Below are 17,926 nucleotides of genomic sequence, written 5' to 3'. Positions count from 1 at the left end.
CACTGCCAAAAATTCAAGGATTAGTCTTGGTTTATTAGTTTTAGAAACTGAGAGAGATAGTGTCCCCTTGCCCATAGTAAATTCAGCTGAAAGAGTAAAGCATTACCTAAATCCCTTACCCTAGCCCTGTAAAGGCCCTAACACAGTTGTTTTATTTACAAGGGAGCTAAAGAATGGGTTGAGGCAGACAGCTCCACATGCCAGGCCCGTGAGAAGCGGAGTCTTGACTCTCGAGGACTCTGGAGCAGCTGTGTTGGCGAGTCATTGTTTCAGGCTCTCCGACTTCTCCCCCTTCCGTACTCAGGATTCTTGTCACCACATAATCTATTCAAAGTCTTCCAAGAGATCGTCTTTGAGATGATGTAAGTAACTGCGTATTGATGTGTACTCAAACATGTGGTGTGTGTGAGAGAGATGTATAACACAGTTCATTTCATTACCCCGCCATAAAAATGACTAAGGCAGGCTTGTTATAACCCTTAAAGACAGGAAACTTCGAGGTGGTCGAGGAGAGTCTTGCTTTGGCAGCCTTTCTCTCATCCTGCCTCTGTTAACCAACCTCAGGTTAATCTGGGGATGTTCATTCCCTAACCTAATGTCCATCATGGACCCCTACTTAGCCAAGGGCCGTGAGACTCAGAGACTCGGTACCTAAGTCCATGCGACCACCCTGATAAGCAGCCTGGGACACCGGTCCTTCTTCCCAGTCTCATACCACGTGAAGGAACAAGCCTGCCCAGTGCCTCTGAGGGTGTGTCGGGCGTACTTGAATCCTAAACAAGGAGGAAGAATGAGAACTTTGGTCTGTCTGACAAACTGCACGGGAAAGCCATCTGGGTGAGGTCGGCTTTGGAGCGGAAAGGCCAGTTGTGCGGGGAGCTCCCAGCTGCGTCCTAACTGCCCCCTGCTGGTGCCGGGACCATACGCTCTGCCGCCACCACCACCCCCGCCCCATGGAAGGGGCTGGCCCCCTTGCTCTTGTACGTGCCAGGTGAGGCAGTGAGCTATTTTGCACAGCACCCCGCTGGAAAGAAAGTGGATAGTCTGAAACGGAGGAAGAGCGTCTCAGAAGTAACAAGAGAAAGAAAACGGGAATTGAAGCACCATCATGTCTTCCCAAGGCCATGGCAGTCTGTTTCGCTGGTCACGAGTTCAGGGTCTACTTCTTGTTGTTATTTACGTGCATCTCCAGAGCTTCAAACTATCATTAGAATAAGATCAGATGCAAAGAATGCAGGCTGTTGCCAGTTGAGTGCATGCAGAGCACCCCTCTTCTGGGCAGATCCCTGGTGCATGGGATAACAGTAGCAAAGCCGCCATGGGCCTGCTCCCTAGACCCTGAAGTCTATCGCCTGAGAGCTGGATGTTCTCGGGGTTAGCCCTGCCCAGGAAAGTCACTATACTGCTGTAGCAGACGCTAAAGCACTCCCTCGGGCCTGTGAGAGGGGCAGTGCAGATCCTGTCACATCCTCCATTCCTGGGACTGTAGGACGCTCAACTATGTATTCAGTTCCAACTCCCAGTTCATGTGACTGAGGACTGGCTCTGAGGCAAAGGAGTGTGTAAGGAGCTCCAGCCGGCATTCTGGACTTGACTTCAAGCTCCTTTATTACTTTTTGTGGCCCTGCGTTTGCCTTTAGTTTAGATGGCCTTCCACGTTACCTTTTTCCTACCTTATATAAACTCGGGCCTAAGTCCTTCTCTTAATACTTTACAAAGTACCCTTCATTTTCCTTCCTCCACGGGGAGTTCTCGTTTCTTGGTGGAGGGTAGAGGTGGGTGACTCACAGGTTGGAAGTTACTGGGAGGTTCGGGAAGAACCCCTGAAACAGCTCGGGTCACCAATCCTTCTCCCCCCGCTTCCATGGACCCATCTTCTCTAATTCACACACCTCCCCTTCCTCCTACGGTCACTCAAGAAGCTCTAGCTACTTAGCTTTATTGTCCATTCCTTCTCCCAGATGAACCCAACTCATAGAAACCAGGCTAGATCCCGCAAGTCAGAGCTGCCCGCGAGGGCCTGGGGTTCCCAAGGCAGTACCAGAGGAATCTCCACTGAAGAGCAGCCGGCTCTCTAATCAAAAAGGCCAGGTTCTTAAAGAGTAGATGTAAACAGCCTCAGCTGCCCCTACACCATGCACCAGGGATCTGCCCAGAGGAGGGGTGCTCCGGCAATGCACTCAACTGGCAACAGCCTGCATTCTTTGCATCTGACCTTATTCTTTCTTCCAGTTCGTCCTTATGCTTTGTCCTTTTCTGTCTGGCCTTAAGGATGAATAAAAAGAAAATAGACCTTGGTACTAGAGGCTCTGGATTTGAATTCTGGCTCTTCCACTTACAAACATGTGTGACCCTAAGCACATTTCTTTACCTTCTGAGACAATTTCTTCACCACTAAAATGCAAAAGCCTATCACCTACCTCTGAGAGCTGGCTCCGGATTAAACGGGGTGACGTGCATGGAGAACACGTTACAGCACCCAGCGCACAGTAGGCGCTCAAGTCCATGGTGGCTGTTATTCCACCTCCAATCGAGCCTCACGGAAGTCTGGTCGTGGCCAAATGTGCGTATTCTGCTCTTCATATCTGAACCTCGCGACTCTCCAGCTAGAACACTTCCCTCCTCAACCACGTGGCTTCTATCCCCCAGCATCGGCTCCAGCAAACAGGCTTTTTAAAGTTGGCATGGCCCTAGGAACCCTGTTTTGAAGCCCCTCCTTCCTATTTCCAGCCCCCCACGGCACTCCAACCAGCCCTGCTTGTACTGGGTGGGCCCGGAAAATGGGAACTGGAAAAGCAAAACAAAACCAGATCTTCAGACCAAATAAGACTTGGAGACAATGTGGTCAAAGATAAGATGAGGTATGGGCAGGTTAAGGTGATGTTCAGAAATGATTCCAGGGTCACAGCCAATCTGCCCTAGTACACCCCTTAGGTGTGGTTCAGTGCACCTCTTAAGGGACAAGGTGTGTCTCGGGTGTTTTTAAAGGAGCCAAGCTAATCCAGACACCCACTTTAATTCTCTCAACCACAGGTGTAGTGTGGTGGCTGTACCCCTAAATTGTCAACCAAAATACAGAAGAAGGCTCCCAGAGTATCTGGTCTGAGATTGTGGAGAGGGGATCTGACGCCATCGCTCTTCAGCTAAAACATTGAAATAACTTCTTATTGAAATGACTTCTTATTGCCTTTCAAATGAAGTTCAGCCTCAGACCACAGCATTCAAATGTTTTTCACAAGTTAACCTCAACCTACCTTGACAGGCTTATCACCTTGCTTCCTTTCCACCCATACTTCAGCCAAACTGGACTGTTTATTCCCTGAACATGCCCATGTACACTCCCACCCCTGTGTCTTTGCTGTTTATCTTATTATTTTTATTGCAGAGTTTTGGTGTTTTTTTTTTATTGGAGTATAGTTGATCTACAATGTTATGTTAGTTTCAGGTGTACAGCAAAGTGATTCAGTTGTACATACATACATATATATATATTTTTTTTCAGATTCTTTTCCCTTATAGGTTATTACAAGATATTGAATATAGTTCCCTGTGCTATACAGTAGGTCCTTGTTGGTTGTCTGTTTTATATAGTGTATACATGTTAATCCCAAACTCCTAATTTATCCCTCCCCCTTTCCCCTTTCCCCTGTTTATTTTTATTTTTGACTTCTTTCCCTTCCCTCATCACTACCTACTGAAATCCTCCAGACTCCCTCCGAAAAAATGGACTCTCCCATGAATCCTTTCCTGATCCCTCAGCTCTCCTCCAACGGGACAGAATTTACTTTCTATTTTGCTTGTGGCATGGATTCTACCTAGAGCCTAGGTGCTGGGGTTGAGACATACTGCGCAGTCTGGTAAATTGAGGGAACGGTGGTGGGGCTAAGGGCCTCTGAGGAGATAAATCCTCCTGAGGGGAGGAAATAACCAAGCATGACAGAGCTGCCTCAGGCACAAAGGCCAAGTCGGTAGTAGGAAGCCGTGAATTGGAGTACAATGCGGAGATTCTTAACTGAATCTGCCCAGCCCAGCCTCCCTGGATGCCTGCTTCTGTCCTATCCAGGGACCTATTTGTATCCAGGAAGGCTTGTCATGGCAGCAAAGGGAATGAGATCCGAACCCCCTCTTCCTAACACAGCCCACTGAGGTTCAAACGAATAAACCAGCGGCCCCCAAAACTTTTTGGCACCAGGGACCGGTTTCGTGGAAGACAATTTTTCCATGGACAGGGGAGCGGGGGCGGCGGGATGGGGAGGGTGGTCCAGGCGGTGATGCGAGCGATGGGGAGCGGCAGATGAAGCTTCGCTCACTCGCCCGCCGCTCACCTCGTGCCGTGCGGCCCGGTTCCTAACAGGCTGCAGACCGCTACCTGTCCGCGGCCTGGAGGTTGGGAACCCCTGGCATAAACGATGTCTAATGGCCTGGAGTGGTCCCAGATGAGGTCAGATTGCTGAGAAGGAGCGAGGAGGGTGCTCTGAGAGGAGGCTTTCCATAAAAGGGGAATGTGGACAGGCTCTCAGAGTCCAGATCATTGGAGGGCATCTGGTTCAGGACACGCAGACATTCTGGATATCCTGTGGGTGCTCCTCAAAAGGAAAGAGCTGCACCCAAGCCGCTAAAGGGTTAGAATCCTCCAGGGCCCAGGCAGTCTTTCTTTAGGACCTTCTGAGCTGAGTCTGACAGAGTAGAAATGGCACCTTGAGAAACCATCTTGATGAGGATGGACCAAGTCAGCACTCTGTGCTGGAACCAGTTCAAGCTGGTGGTTTGGTCGGGGCCACCTCTGATTAACGGGGGTAGTGGTTAGTAGCAAGGACTCTGGAACCAGCTACCTGGGTTCAACAGCTTTCTCATATGTAAATGGGGAGAACTGAATCGGTCAACCGAGAGCAGCAAATGGGACCACCTTGTTGTTAACAGCTGTGAAGTCCATTTCAAGAGGCAAGATTAGATTGCCAATAACCCAGCGGACTAGACCAAACAAAGTAGACGACTGATTCGTGCATGTGTGGAAGCAACCCTAGAGATGCTTGGGTCAATTTAAGGAGGGGAACCATTAGAATTCTTTCTGGAAAAAAAATGAGTGTGTATGGGGGCGGGGTCTCAATGCCATTGTAATCTGGATATGGGAAGATGAGACTTTTTTTGAGGTATTTTTGACCTACAGCATTATATTAGTTTCAGGTGTACCACAGAACGCTTCAATATTTGGATATATTGTGAAATGATCACCACAATAAATTAACATCCATCACTATGTGTAGTTTAAATTTTTTTTTCTTGTGATGAGCAGTTTTAAGATTTATGGAGACTGGGACTTCCATGGTGGCACAGTGGATAAAACTCCACACTCCCAGTGCAGGGGGCCTGGGTTCGATCCCTGCTCAGGGAACTAGATCCCACATGCATGCTGCAACTAAAAGTTTGCATGCCACCACTAAGGAGCCCATGTGCCGCAGCTAAGGAGCCAGCAAGCTGCAACAAAGAAGCCCTGGAGCCGCAACTAAGGACCCCGTGAGCTGTAACTAAGGAGCCCGCCTGCCGCAACTAAGACCCGGTGCAACCAAATAAATTTACAAAAATAATAATAAGACTCAAGGAGAACTTATTTTTTTTTTGCATCTTTATTGGAGTATGATTGCTTTACAATGGTGTGTTACTTTCTGCTTTATAACAAAGTGAATCAGTTATACATATAGGAGAACTTATTTTTAATGTGCAGGCTTATCCTACCCTACCATACTGGCAGAACCTCGCAGACCAGTGGTGCTCCCTGGAGAGGGACTGCCGTGCTCGGTGGGGCAGTGGAGAAGACCACGAGGCCTGGCAGAGTGACCCGGAGATGGTAAGGCACCCAGTGGAGCAGCAACAGCGCCTGTGAGAATATACATGTTCATGAGCACACGGAAGATACTAGGAAAAACCTTGAAGAGTTAAAACGATTGCCACCAACTCTAGCACAACCTGAGTCCCAAACTACAGCTAAGACCCCCATCCTTAGGGGCTGCCAGAAATACTTGAGGTGGAGGACTTTGCAAGAAGCTAAAGATCCTGCGTGACGGGGCTTCCCTGGTGGCGCAGTGGTTGAGGGTCCGCCTGCCGATGCAGGGGACACGGGTTTGTGCCCCGGTCCGGGAAGATCTCACATGCCGCGGAGCGGCTGGGCCCGTGAGCCATGGCCGCTGAGCCTGCGCGTCCGGAGCCTGTGCTCCGCAACCGGAGAGGCCACAACGGTGAGAGGCCCACGTACCGCAAAAAAAATAAAAAAATAAAAAATAAAAAGATCCTGCGTGAGCCCGTGTGTGTAGGTGCCCGAGAAACTGAGGTTTCCTGGTTGTGTCCTTACCTCCTCTCTCTCATTAAGTTCTTTGAGGACAAGTGCTATGTTTTACTTATCTCTGTATCTCCCCAAAGCAGGAGCCCTAGTCCTGGCAGAGGGCTGCAGGGCAGAGTCTGGTGCCCGGTGGGGCGGCAGCAGTGCCAGCGAGAGCAGCCTTGATCCAGGCACAGGTGAGACTCTTCCACCTCGCCATCCCCCAACAGCATCTAGCCAGGGACTTACTATTTTCTTCTCATTTTTCAGCTCCCTTGAAGTATAATTTACATATCATGAGTTCACTTATTTTCAGTGTACAGTTTGAGGTTTAATAAATTTATACCATCACGCAGACATCATCGTGCCACATCATTACAGAACACTTCCATTATCCCCAAAGTTTTCCTTGGGCTCCTTAGCAGTCATCCTTGCTCCAACCTCCAGACCTAGGCAACCACTGATGTGCCTTCCATCACCATAGTTTCGCATTTTCTACAAATTTCATATTAAGGAATTATACAGAGTAGCTGGTGTCTTTCATTGCATATGTTTGAGATTCATCCCTGTTGTAACACGTATCAATAGTTTGTTCTTATTTGGGATCAGTGGCCAGTCTGAACTCATGACACTTTAGTGCTAATATGTAGGAAAATCAACTCTCCCAAGTTATTCCAATCCTACGGTCAAGGTGAGAGTGGAATGATCAAAATGCATTTAATATGCAATTTCCAATTTGCAAGAGTCACCATTTTTATCTGGGACGATTCCCACTACAGATAATAGATCATGAAAGGGTTTCATGTTGCTAACTAAATAGCCACAGAATGGTAATACTTATGTCTCATAAAAAAGTAAAATTAATAACCAATAAACTGGATTTTAAAAATAATACTGTTCTTTTTTGAATTGCTGACTAGTAGTCCACGGTATGGATAAGTCACATTATGTTTACCCTATTGCTAACTGATGGACATTTAGGATGTTTCCAGTTGGGTTTTTTTGTTTTTTTTTTTTTTGTGGTACGCGGGCCTCTCACTGTTGTGGCCTCTCCCGTTGCGGAGCACAGGCTCCAGACGCGCAGGCTCAGCGGCCATGGCTCACGGGTCCAGCTGCTCCGCAGCATGTGGGATCTTCCCAGACCGGGGCACGAACCCGTGTTCCCTGCATCGGCAGGCGGACTCTCAACCACTGCGCCACCAGGGAAGCCCTCCAGTTTGTTTTGATAAACGATGCGTCCATGCACATTTGCGTTCAAGTCTTTGTGTGGACATATGTTTTCATTTACTTGGGTAGATACCTAGGAGTGGAATTGTGTGGCCTTTATTGACTTAGAGTCCCTTAATAGGGATTACGCTGCAGGAAGCTGAAAGTAAGCCCCGTGAAAACAGAACACGTGATTAAGGATATGTGAGAGAATTTTAGGAAAAGGGAGGTTACTGAGAGGTAGAAACGCACTAAGAGATAAATTTATCTACTTCATAATTTGTACCTCAATATTTAGGAAGCCTAAACATTTTATCTGATGCAAAACTGCCTCCATCTATTATAATTGGAGACTCATTGACCACAGCATACAATATTAGGCATGTGTGGGTGGACAAGTACAGTGGTCAGGGCATGAAAGGCACCGAAATCTGAACAGCCTACATGGTTGTTCACTTTTTCGGAGCCATCAGTAATTATGACAAGAATTTGCTCTAAAGAAAAATTCCACTTAAAGATTCGAGTGGAATTTCTACTCCTTGTAGAGCCTACCATTACATAATTTGTATTTTTTTTAACCTGGTCTCTGCACAGACAATTCTGAATAGTAGTCTCCTCTTGAAATATGGAACTATACCAATAAGGTTTTGGAGCAAGAAATTATGAGGGAGAACAGAGAACTCTGTGATGACAGGAATCACTATTACATAGATCTAAATACACCCACAAGTCAAACTTGTCCTCTTAAAATTGATCTAACCCAGTTAATTAATAACAAAGAAATCCATCCTGTTTCCCAGCATAAGAACATTAAGAAAAAAAAAAAAGGAAACTGTATTGTTGGAGACTTATAGATTGGGAATTCTCGTTATTCATTTTTCAGCTCTCAAATATGCAGACAGAATTTGACCTTGAGTCATAGGCCAAAAGTTTAACCACTTCGTTTTTCTCCCATTGGAAAGATCACCTCAAGCACCCTGAGTCATTTGAGCGCAGGTACCCGATGGTTCAGTAGATGTGGCTTACCCGGGACTGAGATTCATACGGAGGATTTTTGAAGTATCCATCACATCACAGAATTCCTTTTTCTTTAATGAAGACCTACAGAAATCTCTCTTCGACCTCAATATCAGGAAAAACCATGCTTCTCCTGAACAACTGGACTGTTTTCATTTTTATCCTATGTAAGTGGGAACCTGTTAGAAATGAAAATGCTCAGGTTCCACCCCAGACCTATCAAGTTAGAAACTCTGGACGTGAGACCCAACAATCTGTGTTTTGTTAAGCCTTCCTGGTGATTCTGACGCAAGCCAAAATTTGACAACATTAACTGAATTGGACTGAAACCAGGAAGACCAACTTTAGAAAATTGGTAATTTATTTGTTCAATGTCTAATACTTCCTTTTGAGTTAAAAGGTTACATTAAGGTTGTATTACAATTGCTTAATCTACAACCAAGTAGTTGGTTTTGAAAATCTAGGATGATAATATTGACCAATTATGTACTAAAAACAAACAAAAAGGGATTTCATCATCTTGTATAGGCTAAGTGCCCTGCAACTTGAACTACAGACGATTAACTAGACACGATTATGCTTTGTGCGTGAATTACAGGGTAAACGAAGTAGATATTAAAGCAGATGAACTTAAATTATCTATCACGATTTACTTGTTAGCCTGGAAATCTCTTGTTCTTTAGTTAATAAAACACACAGAAAACCTAAGTCCACGATGCCAAATGAGCAAATATGGCTCATTGTCAGGAACTGAGTGGTTTTTAGCTCTTGCCGCTTTCAGAGTCCAGAGGGAACCTGTTTCCATCTCAGCTCTGCTATGGAATGCTTTGTGTAACCTCATATGAGATAACTGTCCCCCTCTGAACCTCATTTTTGCCTCTGAAAAAATTGGGGATTTGATTTCATCATCTTTAAGTTCACTTCCATCTTTGATCTGCTGGGATTCTGGAATTCTAGAGATCCCCAAACACCAACAGCACCCGGGACATCACTGCTCTCTCCTGACCTCTCCTGACCAGAGGGCAGAGGAAGGAGGGAAAGCACGCATGTGGTTGCAGCCTGAGGCAAGCGTGCCTGAGATCTTCCGAGTTCAGATCATTTTAAAAATCGCCCGCCAGGGTTTGTTTCTTACTAAACAATGCTGTGTGGCCATCAGCCCAGGTGTGAATTGGGGGATACTGCCTGCTCTTTGCTAAATGTTACACAGGAATCCCAGAGAGATTTTATCACTAGCTTTGTGAGAACAAGATGTGAACGGTATAGAGAGCCGTTTTCTGTAGAGCCGATCTTAAAGAGGCAGCCCAGTGTGTGAAATTACGTAAGGGTATATACTTCAAAGCTAAGGGGTTTGGGTTTATCCAAGCATTCCCCTTCCTCTTTCCCATCAAAAACAGTTATTTCACTGGGTAATTCAAGACCTGGAGATAATTTCATAAGGAGTGGAGGATAGGTGTGGTTTAGGTTGTTCAAATTAACCAGATAATTGATTCAATTCATCCAATTCACTCTCCCTGTAGAATTTATTGCACCTATTATCATCAGTAGAAAAAGCTATCTTTGCGCCTCCTGTTCATTGGCCAGCCAAATACTTTGCTGTCTTTCATGCCACTTCCCAGACTAATTCTGATCTGGATATACTTATAAGCACCTTACTACAAAAAGTTTCTCCTAGCTGAGAGATTATCCTTTGAATTTGATCATTTCAGAGAATATTCCTTAGCAGGTAATATTATCCAATGCCTTTAGACTGCTGGCCTCCCACCCTGCTTATACACGCAGAAATCACATACTTACATTTTCTGTGTCAAGGGGCATTTCTTGCTGGTACTATTGCTGGTACTAAGGGAATTGCCTTAATTTTCTGCTTCCTTCGGTTGATGTAAACATTATCTCCATGCCCATCACCTCTGGAGTAGCCTGTGGCATTCCCTCACTTGAAAAGAATGATTTTCATTCTTACAAGTCCTTTTGCGTCAGGACCTCCAGCTGGGTTCTGCATTATTTTGTTTTGGAACAAGGCAGGTTCCTTTTAACCACTTCTAAAGGGAGAAACCCTAAATGGCATTTACAAAAATATGTGGCATTAAAACAGACGGTCAAACGGTAAAAGGGTGTTTTATTAGGACATTTAGAGACAAAGCAACTGGTGGTTTGCCTGGATTTTGCATCTCTTAAAGGTTGCTTTGATACTGTGCAGCAGAGCCCTGGTAATACGCAGGGTTGGGAATTACCATGTGTCAGAGCTGGGTGATAAGCCCAGGTCACCTGAATTATTCCTCCTTGGAAGTGACATCAGCCCTATCAAAATGTGAATGATTTGTTGCCTCAGCACCTCTCTGATATTAAATCTAGAGGAGTGGATTCAAGTTTGTGCTTCAGGGGACACACATGCTTATTTACCCTGTAAAAGAGAGTGCACTAGACCACCTTCTGATTGCAGAGAAATGGATGAAAATTGACAAAATCTGTACAGATCTTCGTGGTTAGACATGGAAACAGAGTGATTCTAATAAACAATAAGTATTGTTTAATAACATCTAGGTAGTCCATAAGATTCCCTAACAGGGAAGAACAAGCAACTGCAGAGCATTTCCCAAACCCCCCTCCTTCTGTCATGGAAACGCCGGTAAAAGTCCTCCACCTCCCACACTCCAGTGCCAGATCGGTAAGCATTTAGCCAAGCATGCTGGGAGACAAAGAACAACCGAAGGAAAGGAGTATCCGGGTGTCTTGGATTTGCTTTCCATTCTGCTCTGTTGCTCTACCATCTCGTAACTAGACGTAGGCATTGGACGTGACAATCAACTACATTTGAACTGAGCAGAAGAAATATTAAAGGCATAGGCTTCAGAAGAAATGTCTCAAAGGCAGCCTCAGTCACCTAATCAGACTTTAATTTCAACCACAAATGAAACAGAATCATCAAGCCCTGTCGTTCCTAATGATACCACAAATAAAGGAAGGACCGGTGACAACTCTCCAGGAATAGAAGCATTGTGTGCCATCTATATCACTTACGCTGTGATCATTTCAGTGGGCATACTTGGAAATGCTATTCTCATCAAAGTCTTTTTCAAGACCAAATCCATGCAAACAGTTCCCAATATTTTCATCACCAGCCTGGCTTTTGGAGATCTTTTACTTCTGCTAACTTGTGTGCCAGTCGATGCAACCCACTACCTTGCAGAAGGATGGCTGTTCGGAAGAATTGGATGTAAGGTGCTCTCTTTCATCCGGCTCACTTCTGTTGGTGTATCAGTGTTCACGTTAACAATTCTCAGTGCTGACAGGTGGGTTTCTTTTCTCAGTTATATTTGCCAGGATGTGAAATTAGGCGAAAAGAAAGGAAAGCTTGTACGGAGCGTTCACTGGCTACTATTCTGCTTTTCTCACACTCTGTAACCTGGATGTAAGATTGAAAAATCGGGGGGCATTTTAAATAAAAGTCGGTGTAAGAATGTTAAAATTCCTGTGTTAGCATCGGACGAGAGATTGAAATTGTGTGCTTCAGGGATCATTTAATTTCTTTGAAGTGTAATTGTTTGTTTGAAAGAATACTGAACGGTGTTTTCCCCCTCGGTTTATTAAGGCAAATTATTCCAGGTGTAAAAGAAAAACAATCCTTTCTTTATACATTAGTGCAGCCTAGTGGTGCAATATTGTCAACATTAAAACATCAACATAGGTGTGAAATTGACCACATACACATTACTGTCTACTGGAAGAATGGTAAAAAGATACATGCATCTAATTTATTTGAAATGCATCAAATTAATTAATGGCAAGAAAACGGTGAGGCTCTCAGCTTCCTGGTAACTCAGTGTAATGTCATCACTTAATTGTATTTGTTTATTTCTATAGGCGTTCAATGACATTCTCATTTCCAGACATAAATTAATCCCGGCTGACTTTTAGAGCTCTATGGATGGAGCGTGTGAGAACCTCTGGCAGCCAGGGTGTTTGGGCTCTGTTAGGATATTTTCAGTCTACGTACTGGGTCTTTCTGTGCCTATTGTAGAATGATAACTGTGAAAGCATGAAGAAAAATTAAGCCTCCAAATGTTAAAAGTGATGCTTTAAAAAGCCTGTAAGAAGCCTGTAAGTAATCAATGCCTGGCAGTACCAGAAGGAAAAGCTTCTTCGGATTCTGGAATCTGAGAGGAGGAAAAGCTTTCCCTGTGTCTTTTATGGAATTTTGCTTTGACTGGTTTTATATTCTGTTTGAAGGCAGATTTACTTAAGGGCTGTAGATTTTAAGGTGGATTTGTCAGAATAAGGAGGCATCTTTTCATGGGTACAGGGTTTCCGATTTCACCCTTGCCTTGCCCTAAATCTACCTACAGATTGGATCGGCTTGGGCACGAAATTAGCACTTATGAACAGGGAAGAAATTAACCCTCTCCTCTTTCCTGCATAAACTCATGGAATTCTTTTCTAGGAAGGTTGATGACTGCTCTCTCACAAGGAAAGGAGAATTAGGTTTAACATCAGTCACATACATAAAAAGGAAGTCTTTTAGAACACAAGGTAATGCACAGGTAATGAATTACTCTCCATCACACACAAAATCGTGCCGAAAAATATTTATTTGCCCTAAGTAGAAGGTCTACAGGAAAATTATAAAACTTGCAAATCTGGAATATCTCATAACAGTGAATAAAGGAAAAAGTGATTAGCATCAATATAAAATACTGGGATGTATTATGCATATTTGAAATCATAACCAATTCCAGTTGGTTAATGTTGACTTGGCTATATACATATGGTATAAGAAGATAGAACTGGATGACCACGGAGATCACTTCTAACTTTAAGATCCTGTAATTTTGATATTGATTTTTCCCTTTGCTGTGATTATGTGTTTCTAGATACAAGGCAGTTGTGAAGCCCTTGGAGCGTCAGCCCCCCAATGCCATCCTGAAGACCTGTGCCAAAGCTGGCTGCATCTGGATCGTGTCTATGATCATTGCTCTACCAGAGGCTATATTTTCAAATGTATATACTTTTCGAGATCCCCACAAAAATATGACCTTTGAATCGTGTGCCTCTTATCCTGTTTCTGAGAGGCTCCTGCAGGAGATACATTCTCTGCTGTGCTTCTTAGTGTTCTACATTATTCCACTTTCGATTATCTCTGTCTATTACTCTTTGATTGCTAGGACTCTTTACAAAAGCACCTTGAACATACCTACTGAGGAACAAAGCCATGCCCGCAAGCAGGTATGTATTAATCAGGACTCACACATGAATTTAGAAGGGAAATGCCTCCTTTTGCACCCCTGAGCAATAAATACTTTAGCAGTATCGTATTTTTGTTATGGTCATGGGCTGTGGAGTCTGTCAGACCCAAGATTTAATTCCATACCAGCTGAGCAATCTTGAGTAAGTTACTTAACATCTCTGAGCCTCACTTTCCTCATGTATAAAATGAAAATGAGGTCTGGATGATATATATGAAACGCTTAGCGTAGTTCCTGCTGCATGGTAAACATTCAATAAGTGGTAGGACTACTATTATTAGAAAGGGAGCAGCTCAAGTTTGGGATCAAAAATCACCCCACAGGATAGTGAGAAACATCACACAAGGTGAGACTATAAAGTGAAGCATCTTTTGTTTAGAAAAACACAGGATGGTAGAACTGGCAAGAAGCCATAACATTATTCAATGCAAACCACTTACACACAGATCAGCAGACTGGGCGGAGGGGTTGTCTCGAGGGATGCAGCGCCAATGGCAAGAGAACACAGTGATTCACAGAAGCTTGATTAAGACCATTGCAAGACCCAGGTGTGCTCTCCTCTCATAAATATGAACAGAATAAAAAGAATATTGGCAAAACATCGTTCCATTTGATTAAAAAAAACCCAACAGGATTTCTATCTTTCTTGGGCGGGAGGAGATGATTCCATTTACCTCTTAACCAGTATGTGCAGAGCTCAGCGCTTTTTTTTTGGAGCTAGTACATTCAGTTGCTTCAACAGTGGTGGTCAGGAGGCTAAAGTTGCGTTTTAATGCCCATGTGAACAGTTATCTTTGCTCTATCTGTGACTACAGGCAATGTTTTCACTTAATCTGGTTCATTTCTCTTATTAAGAGGTGCAGGTAGGATTATTTTCATACATGAAGGGTGGCACATTGATTTTTATTCCTTTGACTATATAGTTAGAATTCCTATATGTTAACAACAATTTTTGGTACCAATTTAGCAACTTTCATAAACCCCAGAAGACTATTCTAACCTAGTCAGCCTCTGCTGGTGCAGTGAAAGCAGGTTTGCATAGCATCTATTTCTTAATTAAATTAAATTTTCGATAATTCCACAACACTGCTTGAGATAATTAGAGACACCCTAGAGTATCTCAAAACCAGGGATGGGAGTCTCTGAATTAGAGCTAATCAGAGACCAAGATCACGGGTTACCATGTCAATTAACTTGCTGTATTCTCTAGCCACGGGCTGACTTCCTTTACCTGCACATTCAAAGGGACACCAGCCTGTTAACTGTAAATTTCTATGTAAATCTAGAGAATAGCTTTTTTAAATCTCTGCCAGCTAAATGTTTTTGATTGGGTTTTCGGTTGTTTTTGTTTTTTGTTTTGTTTTGTTTGTTTTGTTTGGGTTTTTGTTTTGTTTTGTTTTCTTGGTTGTTGTTTTTGCCATTTTTCTTCCCCCTATAGATTGAATCCCGAAAGCGAATTGCCAAAACGGTGCTGGTGCTGGTGGCTCTGTTTGCTCTCTGCTGGTTGCCGAATCACCTCCTGTACCTCTACCGCTCATTCACTTCTCAAACCTACGTGGACCCCTCTGCCATTCACTTCATTGTCACCATTTTCTCTCGGGTTCTGGCTTTCAGCAATTCTTGTGTAAACCCCTTTGCTCTTTACTGGCTGAGCAAGACGTTCCAGCAGCATTTTAAAGCTCAGTTATTCTGTTGCAAGGCAGAGCTGCCTGACCCTCCTGCTGCCGATACCCCTCTTGACAACCTGGCCGTGATGGGAAGGGTCCGGGGTGCTGCAAGCACTCAGGTGTCTGAAATTAGTGTGTCCGTGTTTGCTGGCTGTACTGTGAAGAAGGAAGATGACAGAGCCTAGCTTTTCAATTAAAAATAGTATTTCTCCTCCCAGCGTGTGTATTCGACTCTGAGCTGTGTGTAGGTGTATGGTGTCAGGATTTTTGTTGCTTGAGAATTGTGCTGAAATCTTAGGAGGGAAGGATCAGACAAACCATGATTTTCTTCAATCTACAAGCATTAACGAACATTATTGGGCTTTCTAAATAAAATGGAGCCCCACTAGGCATAGAAAGACATATCTGCGTATGTCAGTGGGTCCTATGAGAGGTTGAATAGGAGGTGAAGTGAAATAAACAAGATGACACTTAAAAATCTACTATGTTAGACGCAAGAGGGAAGAGACATGGGAACATATGTATATGTATAACTGATTCACTTTGTTATAAAGCAGAAACTAACACACCATTGTAAAGCAATCATACCCCAATAAAGATGTTAAAAAAATTAGGCCTATGAATAAAGAACTTCCCTAAAAAAAAAAATCTAATATGTTTCCATCACATCTCTGATGCTTATAATTTCACATATACTCCTGTGATTTGCATAACACTTTTATGTTTATTATGCGATGTAAATCTACAGATTATACTTTGCATATGAAAAGGGGCTCAAAGAGAGGTAAAACATCTCTTCTGCAGTTTTCTTAAAAAACAAAATCCTAAAAAAAAAAACCTTCCCAGGGTTTGTTTTTGACTGCCCTTTTCCTTTAATCTCTATTCCATTAGAACTAAAGCTATGCAATGACAACGTCTTGGGGTCAGTGAGCATAAAGTACCGATTAAGGATCGGGGGCAAGGTGTTTGCCTTACTAGGTCAGCACTTACTGACTTAAGGTAGTTCTGGAGTTACAACTCCCATTGATTGATAATTGGGCAAAGTTATCTTTCACACATATTGTGAAGAACTTGCCTTCTTCATAGGCAGAATAAGTGGCCATGTTTATGGTGTCATTTGAGGGCTCCAAAGAAGGACCTCTGTCAAAAAACCTGTGAGCCTGCCAGTGTCTGAAATCCTTCCTTGAAGGAAATTCATTTCTTTCTGGTAAGCAGTGCCCTCTTTCTAAAAAATGCAGAAGTACCACATGAGATCCCTAACACCTGGGTGTGCAGTTATTGTCAGATCATCTTCCTGCTTGACTACCTTAAATCTGATGTGTGCCTAAATCCTGTAAGAGTATGACCTAATTAATCTCTGCCCTTGGAAATCAGAGGATTTTCTATCCTCTGCTCCTACTTGCTAACGCTATAAGCTTGCTAATAAATATTATTTCAAACAACTGTTGTCAATAGACGTGTCAGATTTAGATTTATGGTTTCAGAAAATGTTTTCTTGGGGGCAAATTAAAGCATATGTTTGGCACTATCGTTAGTTAAATTTGAATTTTCAAAAACTTGATTTTGGGGTGTGCTTTTGGTAGTTTTGAGCTTTCTTTAAATGGCTTGTGTAATTGTGAACTTTTGCTTAAAGATGTGGCTTGAAAAGGGGATATATATTAACACTAGACTTTACATTTAAGTAAAATTGGCTTACTTAAAGTGGGGGGGGGGTGTTAGAATTGTATTAGTATTGCTTTGGGTTGGATGTTGTAACAAGGGGAGAAAAATAAATATGAAATAAAGTTTTAAATGACTGTGTAACTTTATATTCTAAAAACAATACTTCTGACAGAATATCACTGAGAACCTATTTTAACTCCAAAATGTATTTTCAAGTGCCAAATTCCAAAATATTTTACTATTTTCCTTACTCTGGGTAAAAATTACATCCTTATTCTCCTAAGCATAACATTTTAGAAATAACTTGATAAAAGTACCAGATTACAAAAGCTAAGTGATCTTTTTTTTTTTTTTTTTTGCTGTTCGCGGGCCTGTCACCGCTGTGGCCTCTCCCGCTGCGGAGCACAGGCTCCGGACGCGCAGGCCCAGCGGCCACGGCCCACGGGCCCAGCCGCTCTGTGGCATGTGGGATCCTCCCGGACACGGGCACGAACCCGCGTCCCCTGCATCGGCAGGTGGACTCTCAACCACTGCGCCACCAGGGAAGCCCCTAAGCGAGCTTTTCAGCAGTTGACAAAACTAGAGCTCCGAGAAGTTTGATTTTCTTCATTCTCAGTAATCCCTGGGTGACTTAGGGATCTGATATAAAATAAATCCCTGAATGGCTGTATAGGGCATCAGCCTCCCATCCAGAATTAGGGAATTGGGATTAAAATTCATGGCTTTGCTTTGATTTTTTTTGGAGTGGGTGGTCTTTTTTTTCACAGATTATCCTTGTCAGAGCTAAACTTACAAGTAGGCCCCAATATCCACAATTTTTC

The 17,926-nt window shown here is 43.5% G+C and overlaps 1 protein-coding gene across 1 annotated transcript; it reads left to right on the top strand.

The window, feature by feature from the left end:
- Window positions 1–11,392: 11,392 nt before the first annotated feature.
- On the top strand, window positions 11,393–15,628 carry BRS3 (bombesin receptor subtype 3). The gene is made up of 3 exons (XM_004330474.3): window positions 11,393–11,826; window positions 13,405–13,756; window positions 15,215–15,628. Exons 1-3 carry the CDS (start codon window positions 11,393–11,395, stop codon window positions 15,626–15,628), a joined length of 1,200 nt encoding a protein of 399 aa, XP_004330522.1.
- The last annotated feature ends 2,298 nt before the right edge of the window (window positions 15,629–17,926 follow it).

The sequence above is a fragment of the Tursiops truncatus genome, chromosome X (genome assembly GCF_011762595.2).
Source record: "Tursiops truncatus isolate mTurTru1 chromosome X, mTurTru1.mat.Y, whole genome shotgun sequence".
In the NCBI taxonomy this organism is placed as follows: Eukaryota; Metazoa; Chordata; class Mammalia; order Artiodactyla; family Delphinidae; genus Tursiops; species Tursiops truncatus.
The sequence above is the reverse complement of the archived record's forward strand: the minus strand, read 5'-3'. Positions and strand labels throughout refer to the sequence as shown.

Coding starts and splice junctions, on each gene's coding strand:
- BRS3 (XM_004330474.3), top strand. CDS start 11,393: ATGTCTCAAAGGCAGCCTCAGTCACCTAATCAGACTTTAATTTCAACC. Junction 11,827..13,404: donor ACAATTCTCAGTGCTGACAG/GTGGGTTTCTTT, acceptor ATGTGTTTCTAG/ATACAAGGCAGTTGTGAAGC. Junction 13,757..15,214: donor AAAGCCATGCCCGCAAGCAG/GTATGTATTAAT, acceptor TTCCCCCTATAG/ATTGAATCCCGAAAGCGAAT.